The sequence below is a fragment of the Grammomys surdaster genome, unplaced genomic scaffold, assembly GCF_004785775.1.
Source record: "Grammomys surdaster isolate TR1022 unplaced genomic scaffold, NIH_TR_1.0 338, whole genome shotgun sequence".
Lineage (NCBI taxonomy): Eukaryota > Metazoa > Chordata > Mammalia > Rodentia > Muridae > Grammomys > Grammomys surdaster.
This window is the reverse complement of record NW_021604757.1, coordinates 3,446,406-3,469,282: the sequence shown is the minus strand read 5'-3', so window position 1 is coordinate 3,469,282 and position 22,877 is coordinate 3,446,406. Positions and strand designations below refer to the sequence as shown.

The 22,877-nt window shown below is 46.8% G+C and overlaps 2 protein-coding genes across 3 annotated transcripts in view; both read left to right on the top strand.

Annotated features, from left to right (window-relative positions):
* The window catches only part of Celf1 (CUGBP Elav-like family member 1), a 92,669-nt gene extending 86,252 nt beyond the window's left edge, over nucleotides 1-6,417 (top strand). Inside the window, exon 15 of the mRNA XM_028778499.1 lies at nucleotides 6,182-6,417. The gene's annotated coding sequence lies outside the window, so the exon portion shown is untranslated. The remainder of the gene's footprint in view (nucleotides 1-6,181) is intronic.
* Nucleotides 6,418-6,750: 333 nt separating this feature from the next.
* On the top strand, nucleotides 6,751-15,072 carry Rapsn (receptor associated protein of the synapse). 2 transcript variants are annotated; one of them, XR_003712816.1, is made up of 8 exons: nucleotides 6,751-7,522; nucleotides 8,155-8,493; nucleotides 10,781-10,939; nucleotides 11,996-12,094; nucleotides 12,174-12,296; nucleotides 12,935-12,988; nucleotides 14,161-14,313; nucleotides 14,792-15,072. XR_003712816.1 is itself a non-coding variant. In XM_028778547.1 (8 exons), exons 1-8 carry the CDS (start codon nucleotides 7,331-7,333, stop codon nucleotides 14,862-14,864), a joined length of 1,239 nt encoding a protein of 412 aa, XP_028634380.1. In that variant the 5' UTR covers nucleotides 6,751-7,330; the 3' UTR covers nucleotides 14,865-15,072. The 2 variants fall into 2 exon arrangements, 1 of the variants encoding a protein (XP_028634380.1); XM_028778547.1 differs by having other exon boundaries at nucleotides 14,114-14,313.
* The last annotated feature ends 7,805 nt before the right edge of the window (nucleotides 15,073-22,877 follow it).

Sequence of the window (22,877 nt, the reverse complement as noted above, 5' to 3'; positions counted from 1 at the left end):
TTTCTTTCTTTCTTTCTTTCTTTCTTTCTTTCTTTCTTTCTTTCTTTCTTTCTTTCTTTCTTTCTTTCTTTTTTTGTTTTTCAAGACAGGGTCTCTCTGTGTAGCCCTGGCTGTCCTGGAACTCACTCTGTAGACCAGGCTGGCCTTAAACTCAGAAATCTGCCTGCCTCTGCCTCCCAAGTGCTGGGATTAAAGGCATGCGCCATCACTGCCCAGCCTCAACTTGCTTTCTTATAGAACCCAAGACTACCAACCCAAGGATAGCACCAACCACAATGGGCCCTCCCACCTTGATCACTAATTGAGAAATTGCCTTACAGCTGGATCTCATGGAGGCATTTCCTCAAAGGAGGCTCCTTTCTCTGTGATAACTCCAGCTTGTGTCAAGTTGACACACAAAGCCAGCCAGTCAGTGGCCATACCTATTCAAACCACCACATTCCACTCCCTGTCCCCATAGGCTTGTAGCCATAACATAATGCAGAATGCGTTTAGACCGACTTCAAAAGTCCCCATAGTCTATCGCAGTCTCAACATTTAAAAGTTCAACATGAAAGTTCTTTTGAAATTAATCCCCTATAAAATAAAAAAGCAGATTGCATACATGACATGCTCTGGAATCATGCATACATACATGCTCTGGAAGATATCATGACACAAACTATACATTATTGATCCAAAATGGAAGGAAGGACCGAAATGCAGTGAGGACCGAAGCAAGACCAAAACCCAAGTGGGCAAGTCCCAAACTTTACATTTCCATGTCTGATGTCAAAATGTTCTTCAGCTCTCCACCTCCTGTCAGCTTTGCTGAATACAACACACTTGTTTTGAGCTGTTTCCACTTCCTGTTAGCAGCTTTCCTTTGGCAGGTATCCCATGGTATCTCTAACCTCTTGGGGTCTCTAAGGCAATCCAAGCTTCAACTTCACAGCTTCACACGATGGTTTTTCTGGTCCTCCATGCACCCCTGCCATATCAATGTCTTTCATTTGTCGTAGAGGGAGATTTTATAACCCCTTTCACACAATGGCCTCTCTGGTCCTCCATTCAGAGACATCCCTGGCACAAGCACATTCTAGTCTTGATTCTAAAGCCAGAACCAAAGCTGCCAAGTTCTGCTTGCTGGGACTGGAACATGGCCCCCTTCTTCTGTGGCATCACCAGCTTTCTGTTTTTGATGATTTTTTTTACTGCCTATGTTTGGCTGTCCTGAAACTTGCTCTGCAGACCAGGATGGTCTTGATCTTAGAGATCTGCCTGCCTCTTCCTCTCAAGTGCTGGGATTAAAGGTGTTCACCACCTTCCCTGGACCTAACGTTTTCTTTAATCCCTTTTCACAAGATGGAAGTGTAGCTAGCTGGGATCTTGCCCCCGAGGTCACTACTCCCTTAATTCCATTTAATATCTTTGATCTGTTTATCTCCTTAAACACAGGATTTAGCTCCATTCTACTTCCCAGTGCCCCTTTAATCTTTGAAATCTGTACATTGTATTTTTCTTGCTCAGTTTGCTGTTTCATCCAAATGCTCTTTATAAGAGTTACCATTAGGGACTGGTGAGATGCCTTAGATGAGATGCACTGACTGCTCTTCCAGAGGTGCTAAGTTCAATTCCCAACAACCACATGGTGGCTCACAACCATCTATCTATAAGGGGATTTGATGCCCTCTTCTGGTGTATATGCAGCAGAGCACTCATACATTAAATAAATAAAATTTTAAAAAAAGTAAACATAAGAACCCAGTGGTGGTGGCACACAATCTTTAATCCCAGCACTTGGAAAGCAAAGGCAGGAGGACCTCTGAGTTCAAGGCCAGCCTGGTCTACAGAAAAATCCCTGTCTAGAAAAAAAAGAAAAGAAAAATGGGACTGGAGAGATGGCTCAGTGGTTAAGAGCACTGACTGCTCTTCCAGAGGTCCTCAGTCATATACATAAAGTAAATAAATAAAATTTAAAAGAAAAAAAGAAAAGAAAAAGTTGAAAGTTAGTACACAACAGAGTCTAAACTATCTTGAGATTTCCTTTGCCAATGGAATTAATCCAAAAGTCTTCACTTTAGACTCAGGAAAATCTCAGACAAGGACAAAAGCAGCTAAATTCCTTGCCAAAATATCACAAGAACTGTCTCTAGGCTACATACTAACGTTCTCTGAAACCTCTTGAGCCAGGCCTCAGCACACTGCCTTCCATGTTTTGGTATGATGGCCAGTTAAGCCCCTCTTAAAGAAGTCCATTGCTTTCCTAATGCAAAGTCCCAAAGTCTACATTCTTCCACACAAGAACATGGCCAGGCCTATCACAGCAATACCCAAGTTCCTGGTATCAACTTCTGCCTTAGAGTGTTATTGCTGTGAACAGACACCATGACGAAGGCAACTCATAAATGACAACATTTGAGGCTGCCTTACAGGTTCAGAAGTTTAGTCTTTTATCATCATGGCAGGAAGCATGGCAGCATGCAGGCAGACATGGTGCTGGAGGAACCAAAAGTTCTACATCTTGATCAGAAGGCAACAGGGAGGAGGCCAGACTTGAGCAAATATGAGACCGCAAAACCTACCTCAGTAACACAGTTCCTCCAACAAAGCCACACCTACTCCAATCAGGCCACACCTCCTAATAGTGCCATTCCATATGAGCCAAGCAAGCCAAATACGTTAGTGTATGGGGTTGTGCCTATTCAAACTACCCCAGAAGCTAAAGCATTCCCTTCTCTGGTGATTCTTGATTGTGTCAAGTTGACAAGACTAACCATCACACTGACCCTAAGAAGACAACAAAACAGATGGAAAGATTCCGCCGCTGCTTATAACCTGTATCACTGCCAGGCGTGGCAAGGGATTTCTTTGAGACCAGCCTGGTCTTTGTAGTTCTTGGACAGTGAGGACTATGTAGAGAGAATCTGTATCAAATAAGCAAATACGTAAATGTTGTTTACTGCTCTTGAAGAGGACCCATGTTGGTTCATGGAGCATGTCACAACTGCGTATGGGCATTTAGCATTTGCAATCTCCACAGATGCCTGCATTTATAGGTGCATACCCCTCCCCACATATACATAATAAAAATAATATAGTGTAATTAAAATAAATCTTTCTTTATAACTGTTGATATCTCCCCCAAATGTTATGCTACCTGAAAAAACCTTTCACTAAAGGTCATGACTGAGCTAGTACATGGTCCAATCATCCCAAGTAGGGATCCATGAACACTCAGTTTCAGAAGCTAGAAATTCAAGATGTTAAAGAATTGGTCCCTCCTGAGGTCATTTGTTTTGTTTTTTGAGACCGTCCTTTGTAGCCTAGGTTGGCCTTAATTCCTTATACCTGAAGATGATCTTGAGTTGATCGTCCAGGTGTACACCACACACTCAGATTTACATTGTCTTCCTGTGTCTAAGTCCTGATCTGTTACCCATAACAGGTGTTAAAGCCCACTCCAGCATTATGACGCTGTTTCCTCCATATTGAAATGTCCTCTAGTTGGGAATGGAGAGAGAGGCTCAGGACTAAGGAGGCCAAGGAAACTATAAGGTTATGTAACCTATGAGCAGGAGCTGGGAGGAAGGCGATTCGGTGGATCAGACTGTAAGCTGGGGAGGAGGCTCCAGGGATGCAGAAGTCCTCGTCTGCTGGGGTGAGCTTTCCAGTGAGAAAGCTGCGTTTGGGTCACCCTGCTCCTGTAGGTAACTGTAATAAAGTCTAGCTTAGTTCACTCAAGCTAGACAGGTGAAATCCCTTCTTTGGTCAGTTACTGGTGTCCCATGTAGGATTCCAGGATAATTGTTTAAGTCTCCCCAGAAAAACACAACAAATATCTCTTCTTGTGAGGACTGCTCAAGGACCTTAGAATAACCCAAGTTTCAACTCTAGATGTCCGTCCCATTGAATCATTGGTGGGGGAGGGATACCCTTCGGTGGGATTGTCTGCAAGCTGGGCAAGGAATCCAGTGATGAGGCTTCCGGGAGTCATCCCTATACCAAGTGTGTGTTACGATGGAACTGCCTAAATCACCCATGCTCCAGGGACTCTGGCTAACCAGGGTAAACTTGGGTGGGCACCAAAGAAATAATTCTAAGGGCTGGAGATGGATCAGCGGTTAAGAGTGCTGGCTGGGCCGGGCGGTGGTGGCGCACGCCTTTAATCCCAGCACTTGGGAGGCAGAGGCAGGCGGATTTCTAAGTTCGAGAGTTTGAGGCTAGCCTGGTCTACAGAGTGAGTTCCAGGACAGCCAGGGCTACACAGAGAAACCCTGTCTTGAAAAACCAAACCAAAAAAAAAGAGTGCTGGCTGGTCTTCCCCTGGACCCCAGTTCAATCCCTTATACCCACATGCAAGCTCACAACTGTCTGTAACTTCAGTTCCCTTCAGTTCCTGATGATCTAATGTCCTCTTCTGACCTCTATGGGCTCCTGTACACAGACACACACAGACACACACACACACAAACGTACAAACAAACCCAACTTTCTTATTTTTAAAAATTTTTTTAAAATTATTTAATGTATGAGTGCTCTGCTGCATATGCATCCACAGGCCAGAAGAGGGCATTAGATCCCCTTATAAATGGTTGTGAGCCACCATGTGGTTGCTGGGAATTGAACTCAGGACCTCTGGAAGAGCAACCACTGCTTTTAACCACTGAGCCATCTCACCAACTCCCCAATACACATGTTTTTGAGACAGGGTTTCACTTTGTAGCCTTAAATGACCTGGAACTTTCTGTGTAGACTAGACTAGCCTACTTGCTGTGTAGACCGGCCTGTCTAGTGCAGAAAGTGTATATACCACTACACTCAGCTAAATATACTTTTTAAAAAACAGGTCCACCAAAATCTACCTGGCATTTCCTCGGAAAAACTCACACAGCCCCTATTACCTACCTTATCTTGCCTTAATTAGCTCTTTTTTTTTTTTTTTTTTTTGGTTTTTCGAGACAGGGTTTCTCTGTGTAGCCCGGGCTGTCCTGGAACTCACTCTGTAGACCAGGCTGGCCTCAAACTCAGAAATCTGCCTGCCTCTGCCTCCCAAGTGCTGGGATTAAAGGCGTGCGCCACCACTGCCCGGCTAATTAGCTCTTTTAAAAAATGATTTTTTTCATTGCATGTGCATTGGTGTTTTGCCTGCATGTATGAAGGTGTCATAGCTCTTGAAGCTGGATTACAGCACACCTTAACTAGCTCTTTAAAGACTACTTCCATATACAGCTGAATTGTGAGGAAGAGGTCAGGTCAGGCCTTCCAGAGATGGATCTAGGGTGGGAGAGACACTCTAGCCATAATTAGTGAGGAATGACGGGAACTGCTTGTGAGTACACACTTCTGAAAATAGTGCAATCCAGGCTGCACCGTGACAGTATGCTGCAGTGTTTGGTATTAGAGTCCACTGTTAGAGATGCTGTCAAATCAGAGCTGGAATTGGAATTGGGGAATTTTTCTTATTTATTATGTGTGTGTGTGAGCACACACTCATGTGGGAGTCAGAGGACAACTTGTGGGAGTCTGTTCATCCTATCACGTCGTGGATCCCAGAGATGGAACTCTGGCAGCAAATGCTATTACACCATCTCACCAGCCCCTGGGACACCTTTTTTTCTTTTTTTTTTTTTTTTGGTTTTTTTGAGACAAAGCTTCTCTGTATAGCCCTGGCTGTCCTGGAATTCACTGTGTAGACCAGGCTGGCCTCGAACTCAGAAATCTGCCTGCCTCTGCCTCCCAAGTGCTGGGATTAAAGGTGTGCACCACCACCGCCCGGCTGGAATTGGGACACTTTTTGAACCTTCAAGGACCAAATTGTGGCCTCTGGTCGTCGTTTTGTCAAGGAGTAGTACCATCTCTTCTCACTGACACACTGTTTCCTTCAACACTAGACGCTGTTTTAAGTCCTTGTTAATCAGTAAGTCCTCTAATTCTGAGGCAGTCCTGTGAACTAGGTGCTGTTAATCTTTCTTCTTCAGGGCAGCAATGTGCCAAAATTCTCTGTGCCCACACAGCTAATACAGAAATACAGCAAGCAGAGCTGGGCTGGTACCCATTGTGCTGTGCTGTGCTGTGCTGTGCTGTGCCCGGCCGGGCTGGGCCAGGCTGGGCTCCTGCGCTGGGCTCCTGCGCTGGGCTGTGCTGGGCTGTGTGAGAGCCACCACAAAACTGTGAAAATTTAACTCTTCTTGCCTTGTAGAGGAGGAAGCAAGCTCAGATAGCTGCATGACTTGCTTAAGGGAGTTAGGAGGAAACCAGGCCTCCCACCAACTGGATAAGGTGAGGTGTTAGTAACAGTGTGGATGTGTGCCCAGGTAAGTGTCTGTGTGATGGGTAAATTGCAAATATAAAGTGGGGGAAGAGCTGGGAAGAAAAGAGGTGAATATGAGCAGTGGTGGCACACACCTTTAATCCCAGCACTCAGGAGGCTGAGACAGGTTCTCTGAGTTCCAGGCCATCCTGGAGTAGAGTGAGTTCCAGAACAGCCAGGGCTATACAGAGAAACCCTGTCTTGGGGGAGGGGTGGAATGTTCCATTAGCCAGGTATGGTAGCTCACTCTTTTGGACCCACCACTTGGGAGGCAGAGTCAGGCAGATAGCTGAGTTTGAGGCTGCCCTGGCCTACAAAACAAGTTCCAGACAGCCAGGGTACACAGAGAAATCATGTCTCAAAAAAAAAAAAAAAAAAAAAAAGAAGAGAAAAAAAAAGAGGGGGGAGAGAGAGGGGGGGAGGGAGGGAGGGAGGGAGGGAGAGAGGGAGGGAGGGAGGAAGGAAGGAAAAAGAAAGAAAGAAAATAGAAGAAGAAAAGAAAGAAGGAAAAGAAGCAAGGAGAATAAGCTGGCTAGGCATTCATCTCACCTTCCTGATGCCTGTATGCCCAGTGTTCTGCCTGCTGCTTTCCTGCTGTTAGAACCGCTGGCCTAAGGCTTGACCGCATCCTGGCAGACAGCCTTTGGCAAGGCATTCTGAGAGCTTAACCTGCTGGGGGCATCAAGGCCAGTGTCAGAAGTGTCAAGGGGGCACCAAATATGTTCTCAGGTGTCCCAATGCCTGTATCTCTGGGGCAGCCACCTTTCAGCTTTGAATGGGTGGAGCAGAAACCCTCGTGACCTTGCTGCTGACATTCCTCAGAAGCCACGTGGCCCCAACTGGCAGGGACAGCTGCAGACAGGGTCTGAACCAGCCTTGTTCCCAGGGTGGCGCCCGTTGTCCATCCAGGCCCTGCTTAGCTTTTGCCTGGTGTTACTTTCCCCTCCCAAGATCAGCCGGCACTGTAGGTCCAACACCATGAGGTTCTAAGGACACCTAGCCAACCACGGTCTTTCCGAGTGGCTAGGCTGAGAGAGGATGGGGCAGGACCAGACAAAGCAACAGATCGAAAAAGGACTGCAGCTGTACCAGTCCAACCAGACAGAGAAGGCACTGCAGGTGTGGATGAAGGTGCTGGAGAAGGGCTCTGACCTCGTGGGCCGCTTCCGGGTGCTGGGCTGCTTGGTAACAGCTCACTCAGAGATGGGCCGCTACAAAGAGATGCTGAAGGTACACATTACCCTTCCAGGGTGCTGTGGGAGGGCCCAGGTGCTGTGAGAGGGTTGGGAACAGGACTGGGTGGCTTCCAACTCCCAGGCGCCCTGGTATCTCCCTGAGAACCCTCTGTGTGTCTCATAGGCTAGTGTCCGGTCTGAAGTTTTGAATATGCATGGAAGATCCTGAGTCTTAGATGGCTGGGTATCTTCAGAGTCAGGCTTGTGGCCTTCAATTTCAGTGAAATTGAAGCTCAATTTCAAAGCCTCCGAGACTAAAGTTCACAGGCATCATGAGCCAGAGTCCAGGGATCTCAAACCCAGACCTCCAAGCCTAGGTTTTAGTCTACTGCTTGCTGCCTGGAGAAACAGGCTTTAAGTTTGAGGGTCAGGCTGGTCAGTGGTAGATTCCAGATCTGAGGATCTGAGGCTGGGGGTGACAGGGTAGTGTCTGCCCTGAGCTTTGGTTTAAAGCTCCTATGCTGTGACTGCAGCCTGGGAGGATGGATCTGAGGTAGTGGAAACTCTTGAGTCTGCGCTTTGGGGTCTGCCATTCTCTCACGCTGTGAAGTAGGGCTGGCTGTGTCAGCCAGGGGCTGCAGGTTAAGCCTTGGCTGAGTGTTGTCTTACCTGTTACCCTGGGATCAGTTTGCTGTGGTCCAAATTGACACCGCTCGGGAGCTGGAGGATGCTGACTTCCTGCTGGAAAGCTACCTGAACCTGGCACGAAGCAATGAGAAGCTCTGTGAGTTCCACAAAACCATCTCCTACTGCAAGACCTGCCTCGGCCTGCCTGGTACCAGGGCTGGTGCCCAGCTTGGGGGTCAGGTCAGCCTGAGCATGGGCAATGCTTTCCTGGGTCTCAGCCTCTTCCAGAAGGCCCTAGAGAGCTTTGAGAAGGCCCTGCGCTATGCCCACAACAATGATGACACCATGTTGGAGTGCCGTGTCTGCTGTAGCCTGGGTAGTTTCTACGCCCAGGTCAAGGTGGGCCTTGTCCCTTTGTGGAGGGTGGGGGGAGGAAAATGGGGGATTTGAGGCTCCCTGAGGGCCTGTTGTGTGTGTATATTGGGGGAGAGGGTTCATACTGTTTATTTATGATAAATATTCCCTGATTTTCTCTGGCCAAAAGTTCTTTTGAGACAATGCCATCTGCCTTAGCCAATTGGAGAATAGAATTATCTGACTCACTCATCCTGCAAATGGCCCCACAGGTGGCATGGGTTTTAAACTGGGCATTGAACCTGCCTCATTCATCTGGATGGCTGCATGGTTCTTGGCACAAGTGATAAGGCTGGTCATGGAGCATTTCTGCAGTAATCCAGGTCCACAAACTCTCTGGCATCCATGAAATCACTGCTGGAGTTTGTAGAGGCTGTACCTGCTTCCTCTAGGTCCAGCACAAGAAAGCCCCAGAGCCTCTTAGGACCCAACCACATACTTTGCTGGGCACTCCCCTCAGCTCTCCCTTTAGATAGCGGTTCAGTGAATGAGAAACTCTGGGGAAGGTAGAGCCACGAATCCCACCTCCATCTCTCAGATGACCTAGAAGATAGGGAAGCTCCTGTGTAAGAACAAGCTGTTTTTCTGTCTAGTCTTGGGCAAGTCACCTACTTCTCTGAACCTTAAGATATCTGTGTATAAATGAGGAAGTACAGGACTCACAGCAGGGATGTAAAGATTCATTAGTCTACTATTTATTGGCAGGGGTGGGGATTGGAGAGATGGGTCAGTTTTTTAAGAGTGTTTGCCTCTCTTGCAGAGGACCCATGTTTGATTCCCAGCACTGACATAGTGGCTCACAATTGCCTGTAACTACAGTTTCCAGGGATCCCATGCCTTGCCTGACTTCTGCAGGCTGCTGCAAGCACACAGTGCACATACATTCACCCAGGCCACACACCATACACTTAATATCAAATAACTACTTGAAAAAACATTTACTGAGCTGGGCGGCACTCAGAAAACAGAGGCAGGCAGATCTATGTAATCTGTGATCTGTGAGGCCAGCCTGGTCTACAGAGCGAGTTCCAGAATAGCCAGGGCTACACACACAAAGAAACTCTGTCTCAAAAAAAAACAAAAACAAAAAACAACCAAACAAAAAACAAACCAAAACAATAAAAGAAAAAATTTTTTTACTGAGGATCAACGACATCTCATGAACTGTTGTTGTTGGATGCTGTGTCTGTAACAACAGAGACAATGGCAGGGTCTCTTAAGAAGCTCCGTACTATCTGGATGAGAAGAACAGTTAACACAATCAGGAAGTTCATCCTGTGAAGAAAAGTGGGCAATACCAGGATGATGGGTAGGGGCACCGTTTTTTTTAAGAGAGTGGTCAGAAGGCCTCAGTGAGTGGTGGAGAAGGAGAGGGGTGAGCCAGGCAGAGATCCAAGGAATTAGCATCAGGCAAAGCTCTGCCAAGCCAGGGAGGCCACCAGGCTGACGGCGGTCTATGAGGAGGTGGGGAGGCACATGGAAGGGTGGGGTGTGAACTTACTGGTAGGGTCAGTGACCAAAAGCTTCCAATTACCAGGATTTTAGTGGGTCTCATGTAGCCTAGTGTAACATCCAGATGTGGGGGAAAAGTTTTTTAAAGACTTACTCATTTTTATGTGTATGGGTATTTTGCCTACATGTATGAGTACCACATGTGTGTGTTGCTTGTGGACACCAGAGGATGGCATTGGAAGTACAGATGGTTGTGAGCTGCCATTTGGATGCTGGAAGAGCAGCCAGTGCCTTTAACTGCAAAGCCATCATTTTTCTAGCCTCAAGCTTTGGGAGATATTTTTTTTTTAAAGATTTATTTATTTTATGTATATGAGTACACTGTAGCTGTCTTCAGATACACCAGAAGAGGGCATCAGATCCCATTACAGATGATTGTGAGTCACCATGTTGTTGATGGGAATTGAACTCAGGACCTCTGGAAGAGCAGTCAGTGCTCTTAACCGCTGAGCCATCTCTCCAGCCTTGGCTTTTGGAGATCATACTTACTGCTGGAAGCCAAAATGAAGGAATAGAATGACCATGACCACTGTGGTGCATATCTGTGACCTCAGTACTCAGGAGGCAAAGGCAGGACGACTACAAGTTTGCAGCTACTCTGAGCAACATAAGAAATACAAACAAAAACAAAACAAAAAAAAACTTATAACAAACAAACACTGGGGCTCCCTGGCTGTCACAGATCCCAGGCCTGGAGCCCTGGGTTTGGGTCAGTTCCTACCACTCAGTGTGTCTCCTTCCTGTTCTGTGCCCCCTGCAGGACTATGAGAAAGCCCTGTTCTTCCCCTGCAAGGCTGCAGAGCTTGTCAACGACTATGGCAAAGGCTGGAGCCTCAAATATCGGGCCATGAGCCAGTACCACATGGCTGTGGCCTACCGGCTGCTGGGCCACCTGGGCAGTGCCATGGAGTGTTGTGAGGTAGGACAGCAGGGAAGCATGCAGGTGGTGGGGGTGGGAGATGATCTCAGGCCCAGGTCACAGGGCCCCCTATTTCCTAAAACAGCCCATAGAATCCCCCAAAGGCCCATAAGCACCTGAAGAGTGTGTCATAAACACTGCGCCAGACCTCATCCCCTCCAGTCCATCCTCAGGGCAAGGAGCTTCCCTGTCCCCAGTAGCCTCTGTGGACCACTTTGAAAAGTAAAACATAAGGGCTGGGTAGGTAGCTCAGTTGATAGAGTGCTTGCCTAACGTGCACAAAGCCCTGGGTTCATCCCTTACCCCTACAGCACTTGGAAGGTGGAGACAGGATCAGATGTTCAAGGACATCTTCAGGTACATAGTTAGTTCAAAGCCTAGCTGAGCTATATGAGAGTGTCTTTAAAAAAAAAATGAACAAAAAAAAATAGTAAAACAGAGACATACTGTGTTACCTGTCTGTAACCCCAGCATTCAGGAGCCAAGCAGTATGATCACTTAGTTTGAGACTAGCATGGACTGCACTGGGAGCTCTTGGGCCAAAAAAAAAAAAAAAAGAAAAAGAAAAAAGAAAAGAAAAGGCTTGGGGGGGGCACTTTTGAGTCTCAGAGTTGTTCCAGTTCTCTAGTGCGTACCATTCTCAGGAGAGCCTTTCTCTTAATAAACTGTTCTGATTTCTGTCTCTCTCTCTCTCTCTGTTCTTCTCTGTCTCTCTCTCTCCTTCCCTCTCCCCTCCCTCTCTCTCTCTGTCTCTCTATCTCTCTGTCTCTGTCTTTGTCTCTGTCTCTCTCTGTCACACACACACACACACACACACACACACACACAGAGTCACATTGTTTCTTCCTCTGATCCTGATGAAGGTGCTTCTTTCTCTCTAAGCTTTGGTTTCCCTCCGTCAGACAGTACTGCGATCTTAGTGGTTCAGTGCAAGAGGCCTCAGCAACCACGAGAGGATGTGGTGATCCTAGCTGTCCCTTCTAAGGAACTGCTGGGTATAAGGCACCCCATAGTAGGGTCACGTGAGCTAGCCTGAGCAACCAGCCTCCCTTGCAGGAATCCATGAAGATTGCCCTGCAGCATGGTGACCGCCCGTTGCAAGCACTCTGTCTGCTTTGCTTTGCTGATATCCACCGGAGCCGTGGGGACCTGGAGGTGAGATCACCAGGATGAGGTGGGGGAGGGGGAACTTGGGCATGGAGCACCCCAAATCCAACCCTGCTTGGCTCTGCAGACAGCCTTCCCTAGGTACGATTCCGCTATGAGCATTATGACGGAGATCGGAAACCGCCTGGGGCAGGTGCATGTGCTACTGGGTGTGGCCAAGTGCTGGATGGCCAGGAAGGTGCTTGACAAGGTGAGACCAGGCCCTTTCCTGTGGCTAAAGCTCTCTCTGAGGCTCCCAATTTGGGGCTACTCAGCCAGCACTGGGGTACAGTGTTGGGCTTGTCCCCTTTATTTAACATCTGCCTCACCCTGTTGTCATGAGACCCAGACATTCCCAATTCTCCACACTAAAGAAGGTCCATGCCTCACCCAGAGACCCACAGCATATAAAAGGCCAGCACTAGCATTTGAACCATATATTCTTTTTTGTTTTGTTTTGTTTTGTTTTGTTTTTCGAGACAGGGTTTCTCTGTATAGCCCTGGCTGTCCTGGAACTCACTCTGTAGACCAGGCTGGCCTCGAACTCAGAAATCCGCCTGCCTCTGCCTCCCAAGTGCTGGGATTAAAAGCGTGCGCCACCACTGCCTGGCTGAACCATATATTCTTAAATTCCCTTTTACTGTCTCACGAGGCAGTCACATTCTGCCCATGTGTCAGCATAAACTAAGGCAGGATGTAACTTGCTTGATCTCTTCTGCTGCCTTCTCATAGGGCCATGGCCCCACCCCAGACCCCCAAACCCCCCACCCCAGGCCCACTTTTCTTTGTTTTTGCTATGAGCCAAGGCAAACAGATTGCCCACAACTCTGGCTTCTGCTCACCTTCCAGGCTTTGGATGCCATTGAGAAAGCCCAGGACCTGGCTGAAGAAGTTGGAAATAAGGTCAGACATGATTATGTCTCCTGGGTCTAGGGTCAAGAGCCAAAGGTCAAGAGCCTGGGTATGCTGGCACACACCTGTAATCCCACCACTTGGGTGGAGGAGACACGGGTGACCACATAGTGAGTTGGAATACATGAGCCCCTGCTCACGCTCTGAGCCCTTCTGACCCTCTGGAAGGCGCATGAAGCCACCCAACCTCCTGGATCTCCACCTTCCTCCCAGAGAATATTTCTAGGGCTGGGCAGGCATTTCACACCTTGGAGAGTCGCTGAGTTCCTAGCAGCCTCTCAGATCCATGGGGTAGATGTCTTCTTCATGAGTATTAGACATGTACACATTCATATATGCAAGCAAAAACACTTGTACACATTTTTTAATCTTAAAAACAAAACCAAAATAACAATCCTAACAATGTCCTCTATGCTTCAAGAGCTGCGTGTCCTCGAAAATACTGAATACAGCCTTCCCTGTGAGCATTCTCATGCTATAGATGAGGCCCAGTGTTGCTCAGCTACCAGCTATATAGCTATAGTATATGCAGCTTCTTCAGATGTCGCAGTTGTATCCAGACCTTAAAGTCTTGGAGAGAGCTTTGTGTCTCCCAAAGTCTTCTAGAAAATGTGCATCTCTCTAGGCTCTGGGGCACGCCCAACTAAGATGCTGACATCTATTTGCTTTGGGCTGGACCACAGCCACTCATGTTTATCCAGGTATCAGGCTGATCAGAAATGTATATTCAATAAAAATAGGAAAACACACTAGTTATTGTAGAGGCAACAGAGCAGCAGGTGTGGTCAACAAAGTCCTTCAGAAACATGGTGTGGTGGGGCACAGCTGTTTCAGCACTTGGGAGGTAGAAGCAGAAGGATCAGGAGTTCTAGGTCAGCCACGACTATAGAGTGAGTTTTAAGTCACTCTGGGCTATATATATGAGTAAAACAAAAACATAGGGTCCCATGTTTCTCATCTCTGGTCTTACCCACTCTGTTCAAAGGGAATCTAAGGCTGGGGTCGGCAGGATATTTCTCCCAGGTCCCACAGCAAGGCAAGGGTGTGGCAGGAACGGCACTTTCTTAGCCCTGCCCTTCGTCTAGTCCCTCATGGGATCTATCCCCACCGCCTTAGCTGAGCCAGCTCAAGCTGCATTGCCTGAGTGAGGGCATCTACCGCAGCAAAGGGCTGCAGCGCGAGCTGCGCGCGCACGTAGTGAGGTTCCACGAGTGCGTGGAGGAGACTGAGCTCTACTGCGGCCTCTGTGGTGAGTCCATTGGGGAGAAGAACAGCCGGCTGCAGGCCCTGCCCTGCTCTCACATCTTTCACCTCAGGTGAGTCCTTCGCTGGGCGGCAGGACCCCCCCAAATCACGCTAGCAATATTAAATGCAAAGTCCTGGTTCCTGGGTGTATTCTAACAATTTCCCACCTACTTACTCACGGACTCTCCCTCCAGGATCGGTGTGTGTGTGTGTGTGTGTGTGTGTGTGTGTGTGTGCGCGCGTGCATGTGTGTGTGTGTGTGTGTGTGTGTGTGGTGTGTGTCATTCTTACCATCATCCCAAGGGGAATTCAGAAGGACTCCTTCAAGTCAGCTCCCAGGACCAGGCTTGCCTTGGGTTGGCACCGGATGCCAACTTTGCTACAGCCTGGAAGCCTCTGGCGCAGGGCAGGCAGGAAGTGAACAGGAGCCCAGGAGAGCCTTCTCCTCCACTGGATAGTGACCTCCTGGCCTGGAAAGGAAGAAGACAAAAGCCAAGGCCTGAAGTAAGTCTGGCCTGGGTGAGTGAATGCAGCCCTCTGCCTCCACAGATGCCTGCAAAACAACGGCACTAGGAGTTGCCCCAACTGCCGCCGCTCTTCCATGAAGCCAGGCTTTGTGTGACTTCGGTGGCTATCTTGGGTTTCCACACAACCTCCCCCGGCCCCTTCTCCACCATCAAGCTGGAGGCCCTGGTTAAATCCTAGGGTAGCAGCCAGGGCCTCCATAGCAGAGGCCTGCCTGCTGTTCCTCTGGGCTTAGCTCCCCTCCCCTGCCTCTTTGTACTCTGATATTTATAGAAAAATAAAATGTTTGTACGTGGTGCCAGTGATTCTGACCCTTATTCCTCATGGAGGCTTCTCCAGACACAAGCCTCAGTCTATGTATGGTGTGAGACCCTCTGGCTACCCGCCTTAGCAATTAAGTTACCACAAGAACTGGAGACAAAATCCTGCTGCTGAGATCACTCACACACACACACACACAAATACACAGACACACACGCATGCTCCCGAATGCTCACGTGCATGCACGCACACACTCATACACACAGGCATGAGGAGTTGGAAGGGAACCACTACACAATAAGCAGAATGCACAGCAATGTGGAAAGTGGTAGAAACTTCTGTGGACTGCACTGTAAATTTCTGCCCCACCAATATTTTTAAGTACATCTATTTATTTTGTGTGCGTGCACATGTGTCAGAGCATGTGTGTCGGTGTGACTGTGTGGTCGGAGAACAGTTTGGGGGAGTCAGTTGTGTCCTTCCACCATGCAAGTCCCTCGGGATGGAACTCAGGCCCTCCAGCTTGGAGGGAAATGACTTTACATGCTGAGCCATCTGACTCTTCCCTGCCTCACCCATCTTTCAAGTGTTGTTGCTATTGAGATTTCCAGACAGGGTTTCTCTGTGTAGCCCTGGCTTTCTCTGTAGACCAGGCTGGCCTTGGACCTGTCTCTGCCTCCTGAGTGCTGAGATAAAAGGCCTGTGCCACCATGCCCAGCTGTCATCCTATAAATTTTATCTGTTAATGCCTTTGTCTGTTGGGCTGATATAACAAAATACCTTATATGCAACAGACATTTATTTCTGACAGTTCTGGAGGCCGGGAGCTCCGTGATGCAGTGTCTGCTGAGAGCCCATGTTCGGGTTCAGAGATGCATCTTACTATCTATGTCTTAATGTAGAGAAAGGAGCAAAGTGACTCTGTGGTCACTTTGTTTGTTTGTTTGTTTGTTTGAGACAGGCATTCTCACTGGGCGGTGGTGGCACACACCTTTAATACCAGCACTTGGGAGGCAGAGGCAGGCAGATTTCTGAGTTTGAGGTTAGCCTGGTCTACAGAGTGAGTTTCAGGACAGCCAGGGCTATACAGAGAAACCCTGTCTCGAAAAAACCAAATAAATAAATAAATAAATAAATAAAATAAAAATTTAAAAAAATCTGTTTTTCCTTCTGACCAGTTAGTTCCCAACAATAACGACTCTGAGACTAATTATTTATTATTAAATGCCTAGGCCATAAGTCTTGGCTCATTCCCTGACTGCCTCAACTTATTAAAGCCATTCAAACCATCCTGTCTTCTACATGGTTAGTTACCACTCCTTCAGCCCTAGCTTGCGCAGATGTACACACAAGCAAAAGAATCCCATTTATGGAAAAAATAAAATAATTTTAAGAGGAAAATTAGTGTTTGTATTTAGATCACCTAGTCTATGCCTTTTTTTACCCCCTTAAACCAGGCTGGCCTTAAACTCAGATCTACCTACCTCTGCTTTGACAGTTGAGATTAAAGGTATGTGAACCATGCCTGGTTCTGTGTTTTCAATAACATTTTTGTATTTTTTGAGAATTTTATTCATATAGAAAATAAAATATATTTTTATCATAGCTATCCCCCAGCTCTCCCTGGAACTCCTTGTAGACGGCCTCCAGCATGTCTGTCACCCTCCTCCTGAGTTCAGGACCTAGGCTTCTTTCCCTTTTGTTTTTCTTTTTGGTTTTTTGAAATAATGTCCCACTGGGTAGCCCAGGCTGGCCTGGAACTCACTTTTTACACCAGGCCGGCCTTGAATTCATAGAGATCTGCCTCTTGACTATTTTTTTCCTTTCTTTTTTTGTTTTTGTTTTTGTTTTTTTGTTTTTGTTTTTGTTTTGTTTTTCGAGACAGGGTTTCTCTGTGTAGCCCGGGCTGTCCTGGAACTCACTCCGTAGACCAGGCTGGCCTCGAACTCAGAAATCCGCCTGCCTCTGCCTCCCAAGTGCTGGGGTTAAAGGCGTGCGCCACCACCGCCTGGCCGACTATTCTTTTTTCATAGTCACTGAATCTAACTAGTGCTGCCCTTACGCACGTGTATACGGGGTCATCTACCAGCATTTAGGCCACCTACTGGTGGTCACACTCCTCCAAGGAAAACTAGCTACCCTTTCCTAGCAGCTGTCAATTACCAGCAGTTCCTCAGCGAGAGGTGGGTTCTCATGAGCCCTTCCTCCTGTGCCTATGCTGGAATTTTCCCTGGCTTGACAGTGTGCAGGTCTCATACAGAGAACCACGGCTGCTGTAGGTTTTGGAGTGAGTGACTCTCTCATGCTAGAATACAAGCATTTCTAGCTACCATAGGGGACAAAGTCTCTCACTGGGACCAGGGACTCACCAGATGAGCTAGGCAGGCTGCCTTCACTTGCAAGCTCCAGGGACTGGCCTGTCTCCACCTCCCCCATGTGAGGTTTATAAGTGCTTACACAGTCAGCTTTGTATGTAGAATGAACTCATGAGTCTTCATGCTTATGTTAGTAAAAAAATCATCCCCATGTTAATGTAAGGATCAGCAGTGGTGCCGCACGCCTTTAATCCCAGCACTCAGGAGGCAGAGGCAGGTGGGTTTCTGTGAGTTTGAGGCCAGCCTGGTCTACAGAGTGAGTTCCAGGACAGCCAGGGCAACAGAGAGAAACCCTGTCTCCAAAAACAAAAATAAGAGCAACAAAAAGGATTGAAAAAGTAGGTAATTATATTGAGGAAAATAATTAGAAATACAAAAAAGGAAAAAAATAGAAGAGGCTCAGTAGTATTGCATTAAATTGTATTTTGTACTCATCACTGTGTGCTCGTGGGTTGTAGGAAATGTGGCTGGAGATATGTGGCTCAGTAGTCAAGATCACATACTGCTATTGCAGAGGACCAGAATTTGGTTCTCAGTACCCACACTGGGCAACTCACAATCCCATGTAATTTTAGTTCCATGGGATGTAGAACCCCTTCTGGCTTCCATGTGCACTGACCCACATGTACACACACACACACACCTTAAAGAAACAATTATAGGACTATACATAGTTCTAAATAGGTATGTGTGTGTCCAGCAGCCTGGAGTACTGACACAGTAGTGGGCATACTTAGCACCCAGATCTTGACTTCAAATATGATGCACAAAAAACAAAAACAAAAATATCCCAAATTCCCAGCACTTGTGAGGCAGAGGCAGGCGTATTTCTGAGTTCGAGGCCAGCCTGGTCTACAGAGTGAGTTCCAGGACAGCCAGGGCTATACAGAGAAACCCTGACTCGAAAAACCAAAAAAACAAAAAACAAAAAACAAAAAACAAACAAAAACCCAAATCAAGATCAAAGCAAACAACAACAAAACTAGCCTCCTTGGGGGACAATCTGTTCTAGCCCTGCATCATGGAAAGTACAAGGTGAGGCTAGAATATCTTATTCCAGAAAACAAAAGGAACAGAAAGGGAGGTGAGCCAGCTTGGAAGGGCTCCCAAAGCCCTCTGGCGGTGACAAATCACAACTGCTTTATCAGCACAGGCTACCATCACAAAATACCAGGGAATGGTGTTTCAAACAACCACAACGTATTTCCTTACAGCTTTGGAGACTTTAGTGCCGCATCAACATGGCAGAAGATTCTATTGTGCCTTACCACTGTGTCCTTCTATAACCTTTTATCTGTGCTCCCAAAGGAAGAGAGGCATTCTTCCTTTCTCCTGTCTATAAAGGCGAGTGCCCCACCTCATCTGACTCCAGCTGCCTCCCAGAGCCCTCTCTCCAAATGCCATTATCCCAGGGGCTAGGACCTCAACATGACTATTTTGAGAGACACAAAGGTTCTGTACACAGTGACACAGTTTAATTCAACAAGTTAGGGACCATACTGATATTATTAAAATTTTAGTTAATGGGATGTTTACAGTTTGCAAGTTCTTCCTTATAAAATCTGTATTAATATGATTTTTAAAAAAGCATTTATTTAGTGTTTGCATGTACATATTCATACCACTATATATGTGACATGTTAGGCTGGCCCTAGTCCCTACTCAAGAGGGAACCAGCCCCTTTAAGGAGATAAAAAACTGCACTTTCTGCATGTCTCAGGAGTCCAATCCAAGACCACGGCATCCTGTTATCTTAATGCCCACTAGTCCCCACACAAAAAATCTCTGTTTGCAGCAGTTGCCTTCTCTTGATGCTCTCCTGCCGCTTCCCAGCCCGGCTTAAACCGGGCTTAAACCTATAAAACCCAACCTCCCTTTTGGCATGGCTGCTCTCCCTTGTCTCAGAGACAGACCTCAATAAAGCTTTGTTCTTCGGCTTTGGTGTGGCTCGGATGATCTTGTTCTCCTGTAAACCTTATCATATAGATGTAAGAGGACAACTTAAAGTGATTCAGTCCTCTGCTTCCGTCATGCGTGTCCTGGGCGTCAGACTCAGGTCATCAGGCTTGGGAACAAGTGCCTTTACCTGCTGAGCCATCTTTCCCCTTGGATATTCATTTTTTCTAAGGTAGGATCTCATTGTGTAGCTCTAGCAGACCTAGAACTCACTATGTAAACTCGAATAGCCTCAAATGCACTGAGTACTGGAATTAAAGATGCATGTGGTTATTCATTTTAAAGGGAAGGAAAAGCTGAATCTCAGTGGAAATGGTTGGCTGGCCCAGTTCATCATGTGAAAAGGGTTAACATCTCCATGACAAGATGAGAGAAGGCAGAACAGCTTTAGAAACTGTTTAGGAGGATACAGCTTTAGAAACATCCCACAGAGTAACTGTGATCTCTGAACATATCCAGAGCATCGAGTCAGCACTCTCCCACTGAGCTGCAGCCCCTAGCCCAGGAGGATATTCTTCACCTCAGCAAATGCTCTCCCAAGGATCCAGCTGATGTGGCATTTAGTCCTCACCTTACTTCCATTTGATTCATGAAAAGAAGTTACAAGGCTGGCCCTGGTGTGGCTCACACCCTTAGTCCAGTACTCAGGAGGCAGAGGCAGGTGGAGGCCAGCCTGGTCTATAGAGTGAGTTTCAGGACAGCCTGTGCTACACAGAGAAGTCTTCTCTTGAAAACTGCCCCTCCCCACAAAAGAAGAAGTTACTAGGGTTGGAATGTTTAGATTGTTTTAAGTGTATATGTATATTATACACACACACACACACACACACACACACACACACACACGACAGGCATGATGACACAACCTGTAGCCCCAACTCCTCAGGGCACAGAAAGATTGTTTCAGCTTGGGAATTCCAAAATATCCCGCATCTTCACTTAAAAAAAAAAGATAAAAAATACATACTTTTTAAAAAAGGAGTAGACTGGATCCAGTGTCAGCAGAGTTGGCAGGCCTGGTGTTAGCATGGATCTTAGGGGTCATCTCACTGAGATATTATTGAGAGGTGACTCAAAAGAAGCAAGGAGAGCTGGGATGCATCTCAGTGGTGTAGGGTTCGTCTAGCATGCAGAGGCCTTGGCTTCAAACCCCAGTACTGAAGAAAAGAAGATGAGAAAGCCAGGTGCTGTGGGCTGTGGTTGTGATATCAGCACTCAGAAGACTAAGGCAGAAGAACTGACGTGAGATCAAGGTCAGCCTGGACTAGACAAGTTCTGGGCCAGGTAAGTTACAGAGTGATATTCAGATATTAAAAAAATAGGCTGGAGAAGTTGCTTAGTGGTTAAGAGTGCTTATTGTTCTTCTGGAGGGCCTGGGTTCAGTTCCCAGCACCTGTTTTGATGGCTCACATCCCATAAATCCCATAATTCCAGCTCCAAGGTGCCTGATCTCCCTCTTTGGTCTTCTTAGGCACAGCATTCATGTGAATGCATGATACAGATGCGTGTGTTTACACTTAAATAAATATTAAAGAAAAATTAAAAATAGGCATCAGGTCAAGCAGCAAAATTATAAAGGATATTCTAGAAAAAAGGAACAGGGGCTTGCCTGCGATAGTCAAGGCACAGCAAGGAGGCTGCTTACCGAGACCAAGAGTCCAGAGAGTCTAAATATACAAAGCCTGATAGGCTGCTCCGAGGATTTGGACTTTTACTCAGAGAGACAGGCAGCTGCTGTGGAGGTTTTAGGCAGAGTGACATGATCTGAGCAGTTTCAAAGGAATTCCACTGGTTGCTATGCAGAGGACAGATTAGGTACCAGACAACTGGCCTGGGTGCTTCAAAACTGGCAGCCTGGGATATAATGTAAGATCTTGTACACACACACACACACACACACACACACACACACACACGCACTGGCAAATCTATATGAAAGGCACAGAGGTTTTTATTGTTTGTTCTTTCAACTTTTTAAATATTTTTACCTTTTTTTCAAAATATTTTTCAAAATGTCAAATTTGAGGAACTGTTACACAGAAACAGGGAGGGGGGTGTTGTGGAGATATTTCGGGAGAGGGAGAGGTAAAAGATATTAGGGAAGAGACTTCTGTGACAGGTGCCATATTTTGCAAATCGAAAGCAAGCTGGTGTTGGGGATGTTTGTGACTTATTAGAGTGCCACCCTAGCAAGAGAGGGGGTGTGGCTCAGATTCCCAGTGCTGCAGAAGCCTTGTGTGGTGGTAAAAATTTGTGTGTAACTCCAATGCCTGGATGCAGGACAATTAGAACTTTAGAGTCATCCATGACTATACGGTGAGTTCATAGACAGTCTGGGATATGAGGCATGCACATGTGCGCGCGCACACACGCACACACACACACACACACACACACTCAGACAGTTGTGAGCCTTTAATATTAGCACTCAGGAGGCAAGGTAATTGGATCTCTGTGAGTTCATGGCCAGCCTGGTCTACATAGTGAGATCGCCTCTTAAAGGGGTGGGGAGGAGAATATGTTTTGTGGCCTGAGCATTCTCCTGGGCTCTCAAGCAAATACAAGGACACATGTACTGAATGAGTTTAACAGAGAAGACAGCCACTTCATCACACAGAAGATACATATTCCTGGTAAGTGCACTGAAGGGGAAGCTCAGAGAGTGTGGGGTACAGAGTAAGACTTGACTAGTCTTTGATGGTCAGTGAGGCTTTGCTGTTGGTTTAAAGAACATTAATATTCATTGATATTCAGTGGTGACATAGAGTTATAGGAGGTGTAGAGACCTAGATGTGGGAGGGGGATCTGAGACACCAATCAAGGGGCAGAGGCCCAGGTATTGTGAAGAAAGATATGACATCTTGGCAAGATGTGGCAAGATTAAGACTTGTGTCTTAATTCTGAGGCTTTGTTTGTTTTTGTTTTCTTCTTGAAAGAGTGGGTATCATAATCAGATCTGGCTTGAGTCTGATGTTTCTCGATACTCCATGACAGATTAGAGAGGTGATTCTCACTCTAGCCTCAATAACCCTGATCTGATGTTCTTTGGTGCTGATGGTGGAACACTGTCTTTGAACCCTCAGGAGCTCTGTGTGGTCCTGAAGTCAAGAAGTCATCTAGGACTACATGAGAGGAAAAGCCAGCTGTGTCTTTGTATTTTCGTTGAATGAACAAATATTTATTATGCATCAGCTAAATCTAAGAACTGAGTTTAGCTCTTGGCACACAGCAGCAATCTCAAGAAGCCATACTTGAGCATGGGTTTCCCCTTCTCCCTGGATCATCCTTACTGCTGGAAGCCGAAATGAAGGAATAGACTGACCATGACTACTGTGGTGCATATCTGTGACCTTAGTACTCAGGAGGCAAAGGCAGGATGACTACAAGTTTGCAGCTACTCTGAGCAACATAAGAAATACAAACAAGGTCTACCGAGTGAGTTACAGGACAGCCAGGGCTACACAGAGAAACCCTGTCTCGAAAAACCAAAAAAAAAAAAAAAAAAAAAGAAAGAAAGA